At 43.8% G+C, this 16395-nt stretch overlaps 3 protein-coding genes and 1 long non-coding RNA gene across 16 annotated transcripts in view; 3 read left to right on the top strand and 1 right to left on the bottom strand.

Moving 5' to 3' along the window:
* The window catches only part of SEC23B (SEC23 homolog B, COPII component), a 29921-nt gene extending 21600 nt beyond the window's left edge, over positions 1-8321 (top strand). For all 11 annotated transcript variants that reach the window (XM_081558618.1, XM_081558626.1, XM_081558617.1 and 8 more), the window contains 5 exons: positions 614-775; positions 1627-1713; positions 2965-3120; positions 3495-3560; positions 7871-8321. In XM_081558618.1, coding sequence (XP_081414744.1) covers positions 614-775; positions 1627-1713; positions 2965-3120; positions 3495-3560; positions 7871-7960 — 561 coding nt within the window. In that variant the 3' untranslated portion in view covers positions 7961-8321. The remainder of the gene's footprint in view (positions 1-613; positions 776-1626; positions 1714-2964; positions 3121-3494; positions 3561-7870) is intronic.
* Positions 8322-9854: 1533 nt separating this feature from the next.
* SMIM26 (small integral membrane protein 26) lies at positions 9855-11587 on the top strand. 2 transcript variants are annotated; one of them, XM_081558669.1, is made up of 2 exons: positions 9855-10011; positions 11211-11587. In XM_081558669.1, exons 1-2 carry the CDS (start codon positions 9894-9896, stop codon positions 11363-11365), a joined length of 273 nt encoding a protein of 90 aa, XP_081414795.1. In that variant the 5' UTR covers positions 9855-9893; the 3' UTR covers positions 11366-11587. The 2 variants fall into 2 exon arrangements, with proteins under 2 accessions (XP_081414795.1, XP_081414794.1); XM_081558668.1 differs by having other exon boundaries at positions 11208-11587.
* A 2189-nt stretch (positions 11588-13776) lies between these two features.
* LOC145532799 (uncharacterized) lies at positions 13777-15402 on the bottom strand. Its single transcript, XR_014073559.1, has 2 exons — positions 14955-15402; positions 13777-14672 (listed from the first exon to the last, which is right to left on the bottom strand). It is a non-coding gene; the product is annotated as an uncharacterized LOC145532799 (long non-coding RNA).
* Positions 15084-16395, top strand: part of DTD1 (D-aminoacyl-tRNA deacylase 1) — a 74240-nt gene continuing 72928 nt past the window's right edge. For both annotated transcript variants that reach the window (XM_081558606.1, XM_081558607.1), the window contains exon 1: positions 15084-15138. In XM_081558606.1, coding sequence (XP_081414732.1) covers positions 15096-15138 — 43 coding nt within the window. In that variant the 5' untranslated portion in view covers positions 15084-15095. The remainder of the gene's footprint in view (positions 15139-16395) is intronic.

Here is a 16395-nt window from a genome sequence, read left to right as displayed (position 1 = left end):
GTTAGGACTTTGGTACACAAACGGGTATTACCTTATTGGTTACTTGATTTGGTGAGTGGACCTAGATTTCAGTCTTTAGCTTGTGTAGCTTGGACTCTAGGGTCACAGGGAGGCTTGAGAGCCCAGCTCACTGGATGGCTGGCTGGACGGTTCTGACGTGTGTCCGTCCAGCCTGTGTGCAAGTCATCGGGGCTAGAAGGAGGCCCATAAGAAGACAAGCTTCTCTGCCTTGGCCCTTCCATGTGGAAACTTTGACTTCCCCAGAGAACCCCCTCTTTTTTAGAAATGTTTATTTCTAATTGTAGTGAAAACCCCACAGCGTACAATTGACCCTCTCACCCATTTTTAAGTGTACGGTTTGGCAGTGTTGAGTATGTTCGATTGTTGAGCAGCGAATCTCAGCCACTTTGACCTCAGGAAAACACGATCATCTTTCAGCTCGCCCGTCCCTGTTCCCTGGCCACGGGCTGCCATCCCAGCCTCAGCTCACTGCGCCCGGAGCCCTTGGTCCTAAGGGCTGGTTCTTTTGTCTCCGGGCAGCGGCAGTTCTGCTCTCTGGGGGTCTAGGAAGGTGACAGTTGTGTGCTTTGTTCTTTTTTCTTTGTAAATGCAGTTCATGTTCCATCTTAGAAGGTCTCCATTCCTTCAAGTCTTCAACAACAGCCCTGATGAATCTTCCTATTACCGGCACCACTTTGCCCGGCAGGATCTCACCCAGTCCCTCATCATGATCCAGCCCATCCTGTATTCCTACTCCTTCCACGGGCCCCCAGAGGTAAGGGCCCTGGGCACTAGGAATCGCCTGATACGGAGTGCTTTTTCTCTAGCAAGTTCACTCTTAGAGCAAAACTATAAAAGATCTTTGAGTCTTTATAGTAATTTAGCAGCATTTCTAAGTATTAAAAAAAACATACATAGGAAAAAGTCACAGGATACATAAAATTAGAAAGTAGTCCAAATGTTCAATAGTAGGGAAGTTAAGTAATCATAAATATTCACAAAGTTTATGTAACAGAATAAAGTAAATCCTTATGTTAAAGATGATTTTTAAAAAGCCACCAGGAATGAAAAACTATAAAGAAATAAACCACAATGTCAATATTTGTTGTTTTTTAGTAGAAATTTTCATATTTTCCTTAATGAGTTTAAGTTTACTTTTATTATTGAAATAAAAGTCATAATCAAATATATTTAATGAACTTTAAAACTGATATTAAAGGATGTTCTTTTTCACGTAGGCATTGTAGTTCTCTGTCATCTACTGCAGTAGATTTGTGAGAAATGTGTCTCTGATAGAATTTATTTCTAGCACAAAACAAAATTTGGAATTATTTCTGGTTCCTAGAGCAGAAGATAACATTCATTTTGCTTCTCAGTTGATGAGAGATTATTTAAATCTCTTTCTTGTACAAAGTTGAAACCTAGAGCTGTCTAGTCGGAGCAGAAAGTGGGAACTTGGCACGAAGAGGGGGGTTAACCTCCCTGTAGTGTATATTCGATCCTGCAGCAGCCCGGGGGGAAGGGGGGTGGTTGGCTCTGGGGGGGGGTTGGCCCCAGGTGGGGAGCTGGGAGGTGGCCATATGGGCGCCAAGGGAAGACCCACGCTGTGTCTCTCATGTGTTGCAGCCTGTGCTCCTGGACAGCAGCAGCATTCTTGCTGACAGAATTCTGCTCATGGACACTTTCTTCCAAATTGTTATTTATCTTGGTGAGGTAAGACCTTGGTTATGGTATTTGTGTACTTAGTAATTTTAATATTACTTGCTGGAACTAAATCTCAGGTGGTCCTTTTACATTTTTTAAATTTTTTTATACAATTTTTAAAGATTACTTTTCTCACGTTGTTAAGAACATCCTTGAGCTCTATCCTGCTCCTTCCTCCTCCCACCGGTAACTGCTAGCTTGTTCCCTAGATCTGTGTGTCTGTTTCTCTTTCGTTATATTCACTAATTTGTTGTATTTTTCATATTCCACATATAAGTGAGCTTATTCACTATCTTTCTCTGTCTTACTTATTTCACTAGCATAATACCCTCCAAGTCTATCCATGTTGTTGCAAATGACAAAATTTTGTTCTCTTTTTAGGGCTGAGTAGTATTCTGTTGTGTATATATCCCATGTTTTCTTTATCCATTCATCTGTTGATGGACACCTAGGTTGCTTCCATATCTGGGCAGTTGTAAGAAGTGTGCTGTGAACATTGGGGTGCATGTATCTTTTTGAATTAGTGTTTTTGTCCTTTCAGATATATGCCCAGGAGTGGTCATATATGATAGTTCTGTCTTTAGTTTTCTGAGAAACCTCCATACTTTTTTTCAGGTGGTCCTTTTCAATCACTATGATTTATTGCTTTCTAAGTTGTCAGGCAAGATCAGTTTACTTTTTCTCAGTGAACTTTTTATATTCACACTGTCCTTTCAGAGTTGCATTAGAGTCACTAGTAAACACCGCTAAGTTTGGGACTAGAGTGTTTACCTGCGATAACATGGCCCAGTGAACCTTATGCCAGGTCTGTGGATCCTGAGGATGGCTGTGGATGGTGTTCATTTCTTTCTCAGAGAGGTTGTGCCCTAAGGAAAGGAGGGGTTCCTCAAAAGAAAATCCTTTATGTTCAAGGATGTTTTCTTTTTTTCTATTATATATTGATACATTCTTTACCTTCAGTTCATTTCTTTTTAACAACTGACTTGACTCTTTGGTGTCTGTACATTAGAAGTGACTTCATATGTCCTGCAAGGAAGAAATGGTTTTCTAATATTAACAGGCATTTTATAACCTGAGACTTTTTTCAGATGGGGGTATCCTGGTCAGATCCACTTAGCTCCCCTCTGCAACTCGTCTTTCCTGACTTAAGACCTTGTCACTAGAAACAGTTCCCGGGTGGATTGTTAGAATGTCAGGGCCGTCCTAAGACTGCCATTACAGCATCTCCACAACAAGTTGTGATTTGTCTGTTTGCTGCAGACCATAGCCCAGTGGCGGAAGGCAGGCTACCAGGACATGCCAGAGTATGAAAACTTCAAGCACCTCCTGCAGGCGCCCCTGGACGACGCACAGGAGATCCTGCAGGCACGGTTCCCGATGCCGCGGTACATCCACACGGAGCACGGGGGCAGCCAGGTGAGCCAGCTCGGCCTGCTGCTCTGCTGGCCTCGTGCATGATGCCTCCTGAAGGCTCTAAATCCACACAGTCTGGTCAGTATTTCACGTGGTGACAGAAATCAACAGGCAGGTCGACTTCCAAATACAACTTCTTTCTAAATGAGTGGTCAGAATGTACTGGTGTGGAAAGGAGAGGATTACTAGAGTAAAATACACCTTGTGTTTCAGGAGCCCAATGAATGGAGAGCCTTTGGGCATAAACCGCACAGACGGGTTCCTGTGTGGCAAAAAAACTTCTAATTTAGCCAAAAAAAAAAAAGTAAGACCTTTTTGTCCTGTTAAACTAATATTAATGCCATTTTTAATCTTTAAATCTACTTTTTTTTTTCAAGGCTCGATTTCTCTTGTCCAAAGTGAATCCATCTCAGACACACAATAATCTGTATGCTTGGGGACAGGTGAGTAACTGTCAGGAATTTGAGGAGGGGCCAGTCTTCTTTTTTAAAATGTTGCTTTTAAATTCTACAATTTGGGAGGATTCCCTGGCAGTACAGTGGTTAAGACTTGGCGCTTTCACTGCCAGGGCCCAGGGTTTGAGCCCTGTCCTAGGACTAAGATCCTGCAAGCCACATGATGTGACCAAAAAAAAAACCCCAAAGTGAGAAAATAAATGCTACAAATTGAATCCCTTTTGGGCCAGAGATAGTAATTTGGGTGTTTTGCTGAGAAGAAAACTTTGAATAATATAGAAATTTTCTGTTACCAACATTTTCAGTTTATAAGGTTTCAGTTACCTGAGAAAGTGGTCAGAAATAATAATTCATGACTTTTGATTACACACCATTCTGAGTAGCCTGATGAAGCCTCACACCTTCCTGTTCCCTCCCTCCTATGTTCTCTTTGTCTGGTGTATCCATGCTGTCCACATCACCTGCCTGTTAACACCTGTATAGGAAAACCTTAGTATATGCAAGGTTCCATTCTACCCGTGTGTGGTTTCAGGCACTGGAGTCTTGGAACCTGTCCACTGTCGATAAGGGGGGGACTAGAGTCTACTTCGTAGGCTGGGGGCGGGGAGACATGTGGATCCCCTTCTGCAGTGCACAGTGGAGTCTGATGGGTTCAGGGCAAAGGACCGGACGCTGAACTGTGACCTCCATGTGCTCCCCTCAGAGACACGCAGTGTCTCCCCAAGCCCTCTGCTTCCTGCTCTGTCTCCCCTCTGCTCCTGCTCACTTCTCCTCCTCCCTCCTCTTTACTTCTCACCTCCGGCTTCCTTCTTTATCTGACTATTCCCAGCATTTATGTCTCCCTCAAATGAGTCTTGTTTTTCATTGTACATTCTTAGAGCGTTCTTGGGGGTGGTATTTTTAAAATTTATATGCAGTTGTAAGAAATAACACAGAGAGATCCCCTGTACCTTAACCCAGTTCCCCCAGTGGTAACATCTTGCAGAGCTATAACAGTGTCATAACCAGGACATGGACATGGATGAGGTCAAGATACACATTTCCATCTCCACAGAGGTCTCTTGTGTTGCCTTTTATAGTGACACTCACGGCCCTCCTGCCTCCACCCTTTCCCTAACACCTGGCAGCTCATCTCCTGGTTTCCATTTCTGTAATTTTCTCTGGAAAAGATTCCACAGGGAACTATATTATAATAAACCATGATGGAAAAGTGTGGAAAAGAATATATTTACATATGTATATATAGCTGAATCACTTTGCTGTATAGCAGAAACTATTGCGAATCAGGGAATATATATGAAACCACATGGCACATAATCTTGGGGGATTGGCCTTTTCCCCTCAGCGTGCTTATCTAGAGATCAGGTTGTTGGATGTGTGGATAATTTGCTCCTTTATTGGTTGAATGGTGTTCCCATGGTGTAGACATACTGCAGTTTATCATTTACCCATGAAGGACAGCTGTGGTGTTCACAGTTTCTGGCCATTATGAATAAAGCTGCTGTAAACATTCTTGTACAAGTTTCTTGAACATAAGTCTTCATTTCTCTGCGATAAATGCGTAGGAGTTCATTAGTTGAGTTGGCTGATAGTTACACAGTTTTTAAAGAAACTGCCATACTCTTTTCCAGAGTGACTGTCTCCTTTTATATCCGCAGCTGCAATGTATTAAGTGTCCAGTTTCTCTATCCTTGTCTGCATATGATGATGTCATTATTATTATTTTAGCTGTTCTGACAGATGTGGGTGGTATAACATTGTGGTTTTGATTTACATTACTAATAGCTAGTGATGTTGAACATCTTTTTTGGTGCTTTCTCATCTGTGTGTCTTCTTCAGTGAAGTCTGTGTCTTTTGTCTATGTTTCAATTGGATTTTTTTTTTAAACGATTGAGTTTTGAGAGTTAGTTATATATTCTTGATGCTAATCTTTTGTCAGATTCATGGTTTGCCTATGTTTTCTCTCACTTCTGGTTTGTATATACATTCTCTTCACAGGGTCTTTGCAAAGCAAAAGTTATTTCTATGAAGTGCACTTTTTTTTTTTCTTTTTGAATGGATTGTGTTTTTGGTGTCAAGAAATCTTTGTCTTACCCTAGATTCCAAATATCTCCTGTGACTTTTTTTACTTTAAATTTGGATTTCAGTCTGTGATCCATTTTGAGTTAATTTTTGTATGAGATATGAGGCTTAGGTTTAGTTTTTGTTTATGGGTGTCCGATTACTCCAGTACCATTACTTGAAAAAGCTGCCTTTCTTCCATTGATTGCTTTTGCATCTTTGTCAGAGATTATTTGGGCATATTTGTGTGAGTCCACTTCTGGGGCTTCTCTTCTGTCCTGTTGACCTATGTTTCTGTCTCTTTACTAACACCATACAGTCTTGGTTATTATAGCTGCATAGTAAGTTTTGAAATCAGGTAGACTGGTTTCTGTCACTTTTTCCCAAAACTGCCTTAACTACTCTGATTTCTTTGTATTTCCATATGAGTTGTACAATAATCTTGTATCTGTCTTTTAAAAATCTTGCTGGAAGTTTGGTAAGAATTGCATTGAACCTCTCTGTCAATTTGGGGAGAGTTGGCACCTTTATTGAACTTTCCTATCTGTGAACTCAGTACGTCTCTCCATTTATTAAGTCTGTTTTTATTTCTTTCATCAGTTTTTGTGGTTTTTTTTCCTTGAGTGACTCTCAGTGATAGTATATTTTTAATTTCAGTGTCCAGTTGTTCATTGGTAGTACAGGTCTTTAACTTACAGTGGGATTACATCTGAATAAACACATCATAAGTTGAAAATGCATTTAATACACCTAACCTGCCAAACATCATAGCTTAGCCTGGCCTACCTTAAATATGCTCAGAGCACTTATATCAGCCTATAGTGGGGCAAAACCATCTAACACAAAACATATTTTATAATAACACAAGACATATTGAGTATCTTATGTAACATATTAAATACTGAACTGAAAGTGAAAAGCAGAGTGGTTGTCTGGGTCAGAATGGTTGTACACCCATATGATCAGTGTGGTTGACTGGGAGCTGCCCAGCATCACAGAAGACTGGGGCTGTGCATCACTAGCCTGGAAAGAGACCAAAACTCAAAATGTAAAATGCGGTGTATGATTTCTACTGAATGAGTATTGCTTTTACACCATCATAAAGTCAAAGAATCAAATGTCAGCAACCATAACATAAAGTTATTTTTGTAGACTTGTGTCCTGTGACCTTCCTGAGTCACTTACTACTTTTGAGAGTTTTTTGGTAGATTCCTTGGGATTTTTTTTTACAGACTTCTGCAAGTAGAAGCAGTTTATTTCTTCCTTTCCAATCTGAATACCTGTAATTTCCTTTTCTTGTCCTCTTATCTATTTTCTGGGTCATTAATTTCTGCTCTAATCTTTATTTTCTTTCTTCTGCTTGCTATGGGTTTATATCCTTCGTTTTCTAGGTTCTTGAGGTAGGAATTTATTGATTTGAGACTTTTCTTCACTGTATGCATTTAGTGCTTCTAAATCCCTTTGCAGCACCGCTTTTGCTGTGTCCCACAAGTTTTGATTATTGTGTTCTTGTTTTCATTCAGTTTGATACATTTTCTAAAATTTCCTTTGAGAGTTCTTTTTTGATTTTTGGATTATAAGTGTTGTTTAGTTTCTAGAGATTTTCTTGTTGTCTTTAGTTATTGATTTTATTTTGATTCCATTGTGGTTAAACAATATACCTTGCATTATTTCAGTTTTTAAAAAATCTGATGGTTTGTTTTATGGCCCAGGATATGGTCTGTTTGGCCTAAATGTTCCATGGTCACTTGATTGGGTATTCTGCTATTAGATAGATTTATAGATTGTTCTATAAATGTCAGCTAGGTCCTGTTAGTTGATGGTGATGTTGAGTTCTTATATACCCCTGCTGATTATCTGTATAGTTCTATAAGTTTTTGAGAGAGGATGTTAACGTTTCTTACTACTAATGGTGAGTTTGCTGCGCTTTTGAATTCTGTCATGTGGGAGCCAGCCCTGGAGGAGCCCTGAGAATTATACAGAGGATGAAGTAAGAGAGCATGTGCTCAGAACTGTGTAGTGGCAGGGATGGCCAGACCTGAGTGGATCAGGGAGGGTTTTGTGAGGAAACTATGCTTCACTTGAAAAAATTATTTAGGAGATGGGGATGGGTGGCAGGAGTATTCTTGGCAGAGGGACAGCACTTCTAGTTTCCTGAGGGGAAAGTCCCTAGTAACTCATGAATTCTAACCAGCTTTTAAGATACCTGCCAGTAAACCCTTGTCATTTTATTTCAGGAAACGGGAGCGCCCATCCTCACTGATGACGTTAGCCTGCAGGTGTTCATGGACCATCTGAAGAAGCTGGCTGTCTCCAGTGCTTGTTGAGCTTAAGGATATGGGCAGGAAATGGAAGAAAACACTGTCACTTTGTGTTCACAATTGTTTATAAAGGCTTAACATTCCTTTTACTTTGCCAGTGGATTTTAATAAATAATCAAAGGAACTGTTAGTAACTCTTTAGATTTTAATTTATTTGTATTCCTTATCTGTGCCCTTTTCTTACTCCATAAAATTATAAGGTCATAAACATTTTGGTATTGGTAGATGTTTATTTTATATGCTTTTTGTATCCTAACTTTTAGAGTCTGTATAAAATCAGAGCTGATGTATTTTGGCAACTTGCTTACATGAAAATCATAATGATCAGAAAGGAAATAAATATGGATGAAGAAAGCACTGGTTAAAATAATGCTAATACATATTTGATTTCTGAAGTCTCTTTGTAAGTCTTGAGTACGTTTTATGTAAATTCTCCAACAAGCAATTCCTGAACTTAATCTTCATTTACTATCCAAATATTAACAGATAAGGAAATATAAGAAATATGTGCAGCTGTTGAGGCCTAGTGGTCTGGAGTGGCACTGTCCCTCCCTCACCTGAGATACAGAGAATAAATTACCAGTGGAGGAGGGATGGGGAAGGGTGAAATGGATTAAGGGGGTCTATTGTACTGTGATGGAGGGAAACTAGGGATTGTGGTAGTGAGGTCACTGCAATGCATATAGAACTTGAATTATAATGTACATGTGAAACATGTTATAAACCAACGTTACCTCAGTTATAAAAATTCCAGCTATTCTACCCAGTGTAGTTCATTCTTCTTTTGAGGTTATGTCCCCTTTTAACATAGGCCCCCAGTGGCTAAGATGGTAAAGAATCTGGGATGCAGGAGACCTGGGTTTGATTCTTGGGTCCAGAAGATCCCCTGGAGGAGGGCATGGCAACCCACTCTGGTATTCTTGCCTGGAGAATCCCATGGATAGAAGAGCCTGGAGGGCTACACAGTCCATGGGGTCGCAGAGAGTCGGAGATGACTGAGCAACTAACACACAATTCCTATGACAACTGTCATCCGGGAATTTCTTTAGATGGACTCCTCTGTTAGTTTCCAGGAGTAATAAGAACCTAATCCTTATTAAGAAACTCTACTCAATACTCTGTAATGAGTTATATGGGAAAGAATCTAAAAAAGAGGGGATCTATGTATATGTAAACTGATTTGCTTTGCTGTACACCTGAAACTTAGCACTGTAAATCAACTATATTCCGATAAAAATAAGTGCCAGGGGATTTCCTTGGCAGTCCAGTAATTAAGGCTCTGCTTCCAGTGCAGGGGTCTTGGATTCATCCCTGGTCAGGAAACTAAGATCCCACAAGCTAAGGGGTCCAAAAAAAAGGGGGGAGGGAACCCCAAAACAAGTGCCACCTGAAGCCTTTGTAAAGCATGCCGTTACAATTATGCAAGCTCCAATACTTGGGACACCTGATGCAAAGAACTGACTCATTGGAAAAGACCCTGATGCTGGGAAAGATTGAAGGCGGGATGAGAAAGGGACGACAGGATGAGATGGTTGGATGGCATCACCCAGTGGATGGACATGAGTCTGAGCAAGATCCGTAAGTTGGTGATGGACAGGGAAGCCTGGCGTGCTGCTGTCCACGGGGTAGCAAAGAGTCGGATACGACTGAGCGACTGAACTGAGAGGTCTGCTTGAGAGAAGCTGTCATAGGGCCCCGTCACGTGGAAGGCAAGGTCGTGGGTTCAGGCAAAAGACAGAAGCCTTGTAGCCCAGCCGCACATCTCCTGAGTTCTTTACGGGCGGGACGTCCGTACTACACGCCCCAGGATGCGCCGGAAGCCAGCGCCGGAAGCGGCTGTCCAGAGCGGCTCTTCATTGGAGGCGGCAGCGGGGACGGGCAGGCCGGAAGGCCCGCCTTCACCAGAGACTCGTAGGAGTGGGGCCTACGCGGCGGCGTCATGCGGCCGGCGCAAGCTCTTAGTTGGTACCGGCGGATGTCAGTCGTTTACGGACTGGGCGCCTGGACCCTGCTGGGCTCCTTGATTTTCTTGAGTCAGAAAAAGAGCAAGCCGCCAGGTACGACTGTCGGGCAGGACCTCCGCAGATGCGCGGCCTTGCGTGTGCTGTGTCCGGGCGGTTAGCGGAAGTGGCTTCGCGGTGCCGCTTGCCCAGGTTTATTCTACGGAGCGCCGGGGCGACTGCTTAGAGCCGCTCGTTATCATAGAACCAGGCAGGAAAGGCTTTTTAGAGCCTTTTCCCCCGACCCTGCTGAGTTATTGAATGAGCCCGTCCTTGTCCTCAGAATTTGAAGAATCTGAGAGGTTCCCGGTGAGATGTCAGAAGACACTAGAGGGTGGTTTAAAGAGGCGATGCTCCTATAGCATCAGTCCTCCTCCCATTCAGCTAGCAAATGATTTCAGGACTTGGACCTGTCGAAGAGTATTGAAATCTTCCCAATAGATTCCCTACGAAAGAGGAAATCCTCCAGCTTTCAGAAATGGGCTGTAAATCTAGTTTCCTCCAGAGTAGGTGTTGCCTGGGGCTGAAGGCGAGAGTTGGTGGGGAGCGACTGCTAAAAAAATCAGGGTTTTCTTTTTTGTGTCTAAAAAAGACAACGGAGACCAGTGGAGAGAACCCTGCAGCACTAGAGGGCAGGGTTTTTGTATTCTAAACTTTATTTGGTGCTGATTGCACAGATCTGAAAAGGCTAAAAACTACTGAATTATATATTTTAAGTGAGTTAAATGTGTATATGAAAAATATATTTCAGTAAAGCTTTTTATGTAAAAACTGTGCTGATGATTTCGTTTGATGTTGAAAATTACCAGTGGCCTGAAAGTACACATATCCAGTATTGAGCGTTTTAAAACATTTATCTCTGTAGTGGTCATTTGAAAAAAAATAAAACATTTATTTATTGATGCGGGTGCCTTGGTTGTGGCATGTGGGATCTAGTTCCCTGATTAGGGATTGAAATGGGACCCCTGCATTGGGAACTCTGAGTCTTAGCCTCTGGACTACCAGGGAAGTCCCCTGTAGTGGTCCTTTTTTAAAAAAATTATTTTAAAAATTTCTTTTAACAGAAAATGGTGTCAGGAATCTGATGGGGTGGGGTAACTCTTACCTTAGTTTATTTAATTTTCAAGACTCTACTAATAATTCTAATGACTGCTGTGTAGTTAAAAGTTAGTGATCAACTATACTTTAATAAAAAAAGATAAAAGTTAATGATGCAAATGTTCCTTTTTTTTTTCTTTTTTAAGGTGATAAAGTAGAACCAAAGGATGCCTCAAGAAACGAACTATCTGAGCCCCCAAAAGGCTTTTATGTGGAAACGATTGTCACATATAGAGAAGATTTTGTTCCAGTTACTGCCAGGATCATCAACTATTTGAAATCGTGGACTAGTGGCCCTGGACCAAAATCATGATTGACTGCTGAACTCTGAAAACAGAACTTTGGTTCAGCATGTACATTTGAGAGATACCTTGATTTCCACTTTCCATTTGTGAAAAGTGAATACATTTAAGTTTGCTGTAAAATAAAATAAAAAATAGGCAATAAATATCCCCTTGAAGAAAAGTAAATTGCATATTCAGCAGGTGTCCTGTATTCACAGGAGTGAAAGATTAAAGTGAAATATCATACTGAACTTTGTAAACTTGGTTTTCTGAAATTAGTTGATGTAACTTTATACTTCTTTCATGATGCTATCAAACAGAGCTTTTGTGGTCCCTTTAAGATTAGGTTTGGGAAACCTCCATGTTTAGTTTGGGACTTAGAGCAGCCCTTCGTGCACTGTTTGGGTGCTTGGTAAGTGTATTGTGAATTGGGTTGTAACTCCTGGATTCAGTAGACTCCATCTGTTCTTTAGGAGCAGCACAGATACCCTCATCCTTTCAGCTGATGTGGATTAAAGCCCAACAGTGGCTACTAGTATTCTAGAGATGGGGGTACAAAGTGAGGACAGCAGGGTCCCTGCCCTCTAGTGCTGCAGGGTTCTCTCCACTGGTCTCCGTTGGTTGCAAGTGACAAACCCACGTAAATGCACCTAAATCAGAAGGAGATGTATATGAAATATGTGTATGGACATGGAATTCCCTGGCTGTCCAATGGTTAGGACTTGGAACTTTCACTGCTGGGGGTCCGGGTTCAGTCCTTGGTTGGGGAAACTAAGATCCTGCCAGCTGTGTGGTGCCAAAAATGGAAAAGAAAAGCTCCGTTTAACTTGGAAAAGTTTCTCAGACTTTCTTTTCCTTGACATTTTTGAAGGATTCTTCTAGTTACTCTGTAGTTGCTGTTCAGTCACTCAGTCGTGTCGGACTCTGTGACCCCATGGAAGATAGCATGCCAGGCTTTCCTGTTCTCCACCATCTCCCGGAGCTTGCTCAAACTCATGTCCACTGAGTCAGTAATGCTCTCCAGCCATCTCATCCTCTGTTGTCCCCTTCTCCTCCTGCCTTCAATCTGCATTCTGTAGAATGCTCCTTAATTTAGGTTTGATCTTGCTTCATGACTGGATTCAGATTATATGTTTTTGGCAGACAAGACCACAAAAGTGATACCATGTCTTTCCTCAGTGCAGTATCAGAAGTGTATGATGTTTGTCTCAGTAATGGTGATACTATTTTTGGCAACTTAGTGTGTAGTATTTAACATTCCAGCATAATATTTTGTAGACTTTTCTGGCCAAATGACTGTTCCTTGGTCTCCACTTGAAGCGTTCTCTTGTAGGGGAGGAAAAAGTTTTCCTCATTCTCCTCAGGTCTGAAAAAGTAAAGTGATAGACAAATGAACAGGAGAAAAGCATACAAATTTATATAAAGTTTTCAGCTACCCACTCCAGTACTCTTGCCTGGAGAATTTCATGGACAGAGGAGGCTGGCATGCTACAGTCCATGGGGTTGCAAAGAGTCAGACTGAGCAACTTTCACTTCACTTAACATGACATGAGAGTCTTGATAAGGAGATGACCTAAAGAAGCAGGCCTGTGTTTTGTGGTTTTTTTTTTTTTTTTTTGTCATTAGGTTTGATGAGGCATGAAGAATCATGGAGGAACATGACAGGTTAAGGAATATGAGGTAGGCAAGTAAACTGGGGGAAACTGCAAAGCTTGGTTCAGATTCTTCTTAGCTTTTGTCTTTGGGAATAAGGCTGCTCCTTCCCTCCCGGTATAGAGGGGGCACCTCTCACAGGAGAGTTTGTGACCTGTTTCAGGAGACAAGGGTTGGGGTGACACAGGCTGAAACCTGGGACCTTTGACCTGAGTGCTTGCACCTGGACAGGTGTCAACTCCAGCAACAGGATTCAAAGAAACTATAAGGGACTGCAAATAATGGCACCCATGCACAGTCACAGTGGGGCAGTTCATGTGGATGTGTGCTCAGTAGCCAAGTCGTGTCTGACTCTGGGGACTCCATGAACTGTATAGCCTGACTGGCTTCTCTGTCCATAGAATTTCCCAGACAAGTATACTGGAGTTGGTGCCATTTCCTTCTCCAGGGGATTTTCCCTGACCCAGGGATGGAACCCGAGTCTCCTGCATTGGCAGCTGAATTCTTTACCACTGAGCCACCTGGGAAGCCCACAGTTAATGAAAACTAAGATACAAAAAGACCATAAACCAGCTGCCATTTCTGAGGTGCTCAGGACAAAAGCAGGCAGGGAAGACCTGCGTTTGGTTCAGGAACGTCAGGAACCCCATTCCTCTGTACCCACCAGCACTATCAGACAGAAGAAGACACATTCAGAGGAGTTTTTTTTTTTAAATCTGTGACAATCATTGTTAGAGTAATATTTGTACAGTCCTTTGCAGCTTTCCAAGCATTTTTACACAGTGTATTTTATTCAAACCTCCTAATAATCCTGTTCAGTTCAGTTCAGTCGCTCAGTCGTGTCCGACTCTTCGCGACTCCATGAATTGCAGCACGACAGGACTCTCTGTCCATCACCAACTCCTGGAGTCTACCCAAACCCATGTCCATCGAGTCGGTGATGCCATCCAACCATCTCATCCTCTGTCGTCCCCTTCTCCTCCCGCCCCCAATCCTACCCAGCATTAGGGTCTTTTTCAATGAGTCAACCCTTCGCATGTGGTGGCCAAAGTATTGGAGTTTCAGCTTCAACATCAGACCTTCCAATGAACACCCAGGATTGATCTCTTTTAGGATGGATTGATTGGATCTCCTTGCAGTCCAAGGGACTCTCAAGAGTCTTCTCCAACATCACAGTTCAAAAGCATCAATTCTTCGGCGCTCAGCTTTCTTCACCGTCCAACTCTCACATCCATACATGTGAAAGAGGCCAAATATCAGGATTAGAGAAGGAATTAGAATTACAGAATCATGTATCTCTGCAGGAAACATGACACAGGTAGGTCAAATGTGTACTGAAACAGTTTGTTGTTGTTCAATTGTTCAGTTGTGTCCGACTCTGCGATCTCACGGACTGCAGCACGCCAGGCTTCCATCCTTCACCATCTCCCAGAGCTTATTCAAACTCATGTCCGTTGAGTCGGTGATGCCATCCAACCATCTCCTCTGTTGCTCCCTTTTCCTCCTGCCTTCAATGTTTCCCAGCATCAGGGTCTTTTCCAGGGAGTTGGCTCTTCGCATCAGGTGGAGCTTCAGCATCCGTCCTTCCAATGAATATTCAGGGTTGATTTCCTTTAGGATTGACCTAAACAGTTAGATGGCTATTTTAGGCAGCAGATCCTCTTCTGTCTGGTTTCTGAGGAGCTGCAGAGGCAGGAAGACAAGGGAAAAGGAATTTGGGAGGATCTGGGGTCAGAGGAGTGGGAAAACGGCAGGAGGAACACGGTTAGGATTAGGAATCAGGACAAAGCTGGGATGCAGGGATGACTGGCGGGGTGTGAGCAGAAATTTAGCACCTGTGAGTCTGCCTAGGCGTAGGTGCCGGGAAAGGGGTTGAATCTGGGCGGGGCTCAGCTCTGGGTGGGCAGGAACGGGGAGTGGGCGGGGCCCACCGCGGGGTGGGGCTACACGGAGGGCGGGACCAACCTGCGGTGGGCTAGGCTGGTGGGGCCGTACCGGGGCGCGCTTCCGGGTGTCCCCGGCAGAGGGCGCCGGCTGCCGCGCCGCCCGCGGAGTCCCCGAGGCCGGAAGCCGCCCGGCGCCGCCCCGCTCGCCGCAGCCGCCGCCATGAAGGCCGTGGTGCAGCGCGTCACCCGGGCCAGCGTCACAGGTCAGTCGGGCGGGGCCGGGAGGAGCCGCCCTGACCCCGCGCCCGGCCGCCCCTGCAAAGGGTTCTCCCGGGCGCCGCCCCCGGGCTATCCCAGCCCCGCGGCCCCGAGTCCCCTCCCGCCCCGCGTTCCCCGGCCCGCGGCTCTCTCCAAGGGCCGCCGGGTCTCCGTTAAGGGACTCGGTGACCGTCCTCTTCAGCGGCGCTTGCTTTTGTTCGGAGCGCGGGCGGCCGCGCCCCCGGGCGTCCCCCTGCCCGCCCTTCCGCGGGGTGTTGCTGGACTGCGCGTGGTGGTGGTGGGGCGTCTCCGGAGCGCGCAGCTCCTCCCCAGCCTCTCTGCTCGGCGTTTGTGCCTTTCTCTCCTACCCCCCGCCCCGGGTTTTCTCCGTGTCCCGTTCCTCCTGGAGCTGGACGCCCCGCGAGGTGCGCGCTCCTGACAGGGGTTCGCAGGGGCTGGGTCTGAGCGTGTCCGCCCCCGTGACCCGGGCAGACCCTGAAGCATCGGGAGGTGTTTCTTCTTTCCGCCAGTCTCTCGTGGACCGAGCCACGCAGCCCTCCGTCTGTGTCCTGGTCACTTGTGGTCTAGTGTGGACATCAGGGGTCCAGATGACTAGTGGGTACAAGGGAGTCGTTTCAAAAACTCAGACAAGATCATAAAGATGTTAACATTTTTTTTTTTTTTTGGAATGACCACATTGTCTTCTAGTCTTTCCTATTCTTATTGGCAGAATTCTAGTATTGTTTCCCTTTGGGCACTTGTAGATAACCCTTCCCTCAAGCCATTGTATACCAAACGCGTGTTTTTGTGTCCAAGAAAGTACAGCTCTAAGAACAAAACAGCAAACTCCCGTGAAGAAACCATCGAACTCGATAAAACCATATATTTAGATCTGAGATTCTACTTTTCAGTCCTGCAAACCGGTTTGCGATGTGGTCCTGGAGTAACAGGGGATAGTATTACTCTGGGGTTTATTGCCTTCTTTTTTTTTTTTTTTTTTTTGAGAAGAATTTTGCCGTCTGCTCGATGTGGTCGTCATGAGCATCCAGCAAACTTTGGAGAATGTTAAGTTTTGGTCTTAACGGACAACTCTCCATTCTGCCAGTCTGATTAAAAACATGATTCTGTGAGATTAGCTGCATAGTTTGAATGATTTTAGTTTACTATTTAAATTATATGCTTTTAGTTAAAAACAACATAGAAACCATCCTGCATGTTAAAAAAAAAAAGAAAAAGAAAAAACACACAAGAGTGCTAACTGT

Source organism: Giraffa tippelskirchi, chromosome 13 (assembly GCF_054371585.1).
Source record: "Giraffa tippelskirchi isolate mGirTip1 chromosome 13, T2T-mGirTip1v1.2.pri, whole genome shotgun sequence".
NCBI lineage: Eukaryota > Metazoa > Chordata > Mammalia > Artiodactyla > Giraffidae > Giraffa > Giraffa tippelskirchi.
This window is presented reverse-complemented; position numbering and strand designations above follow the sequence as displayed.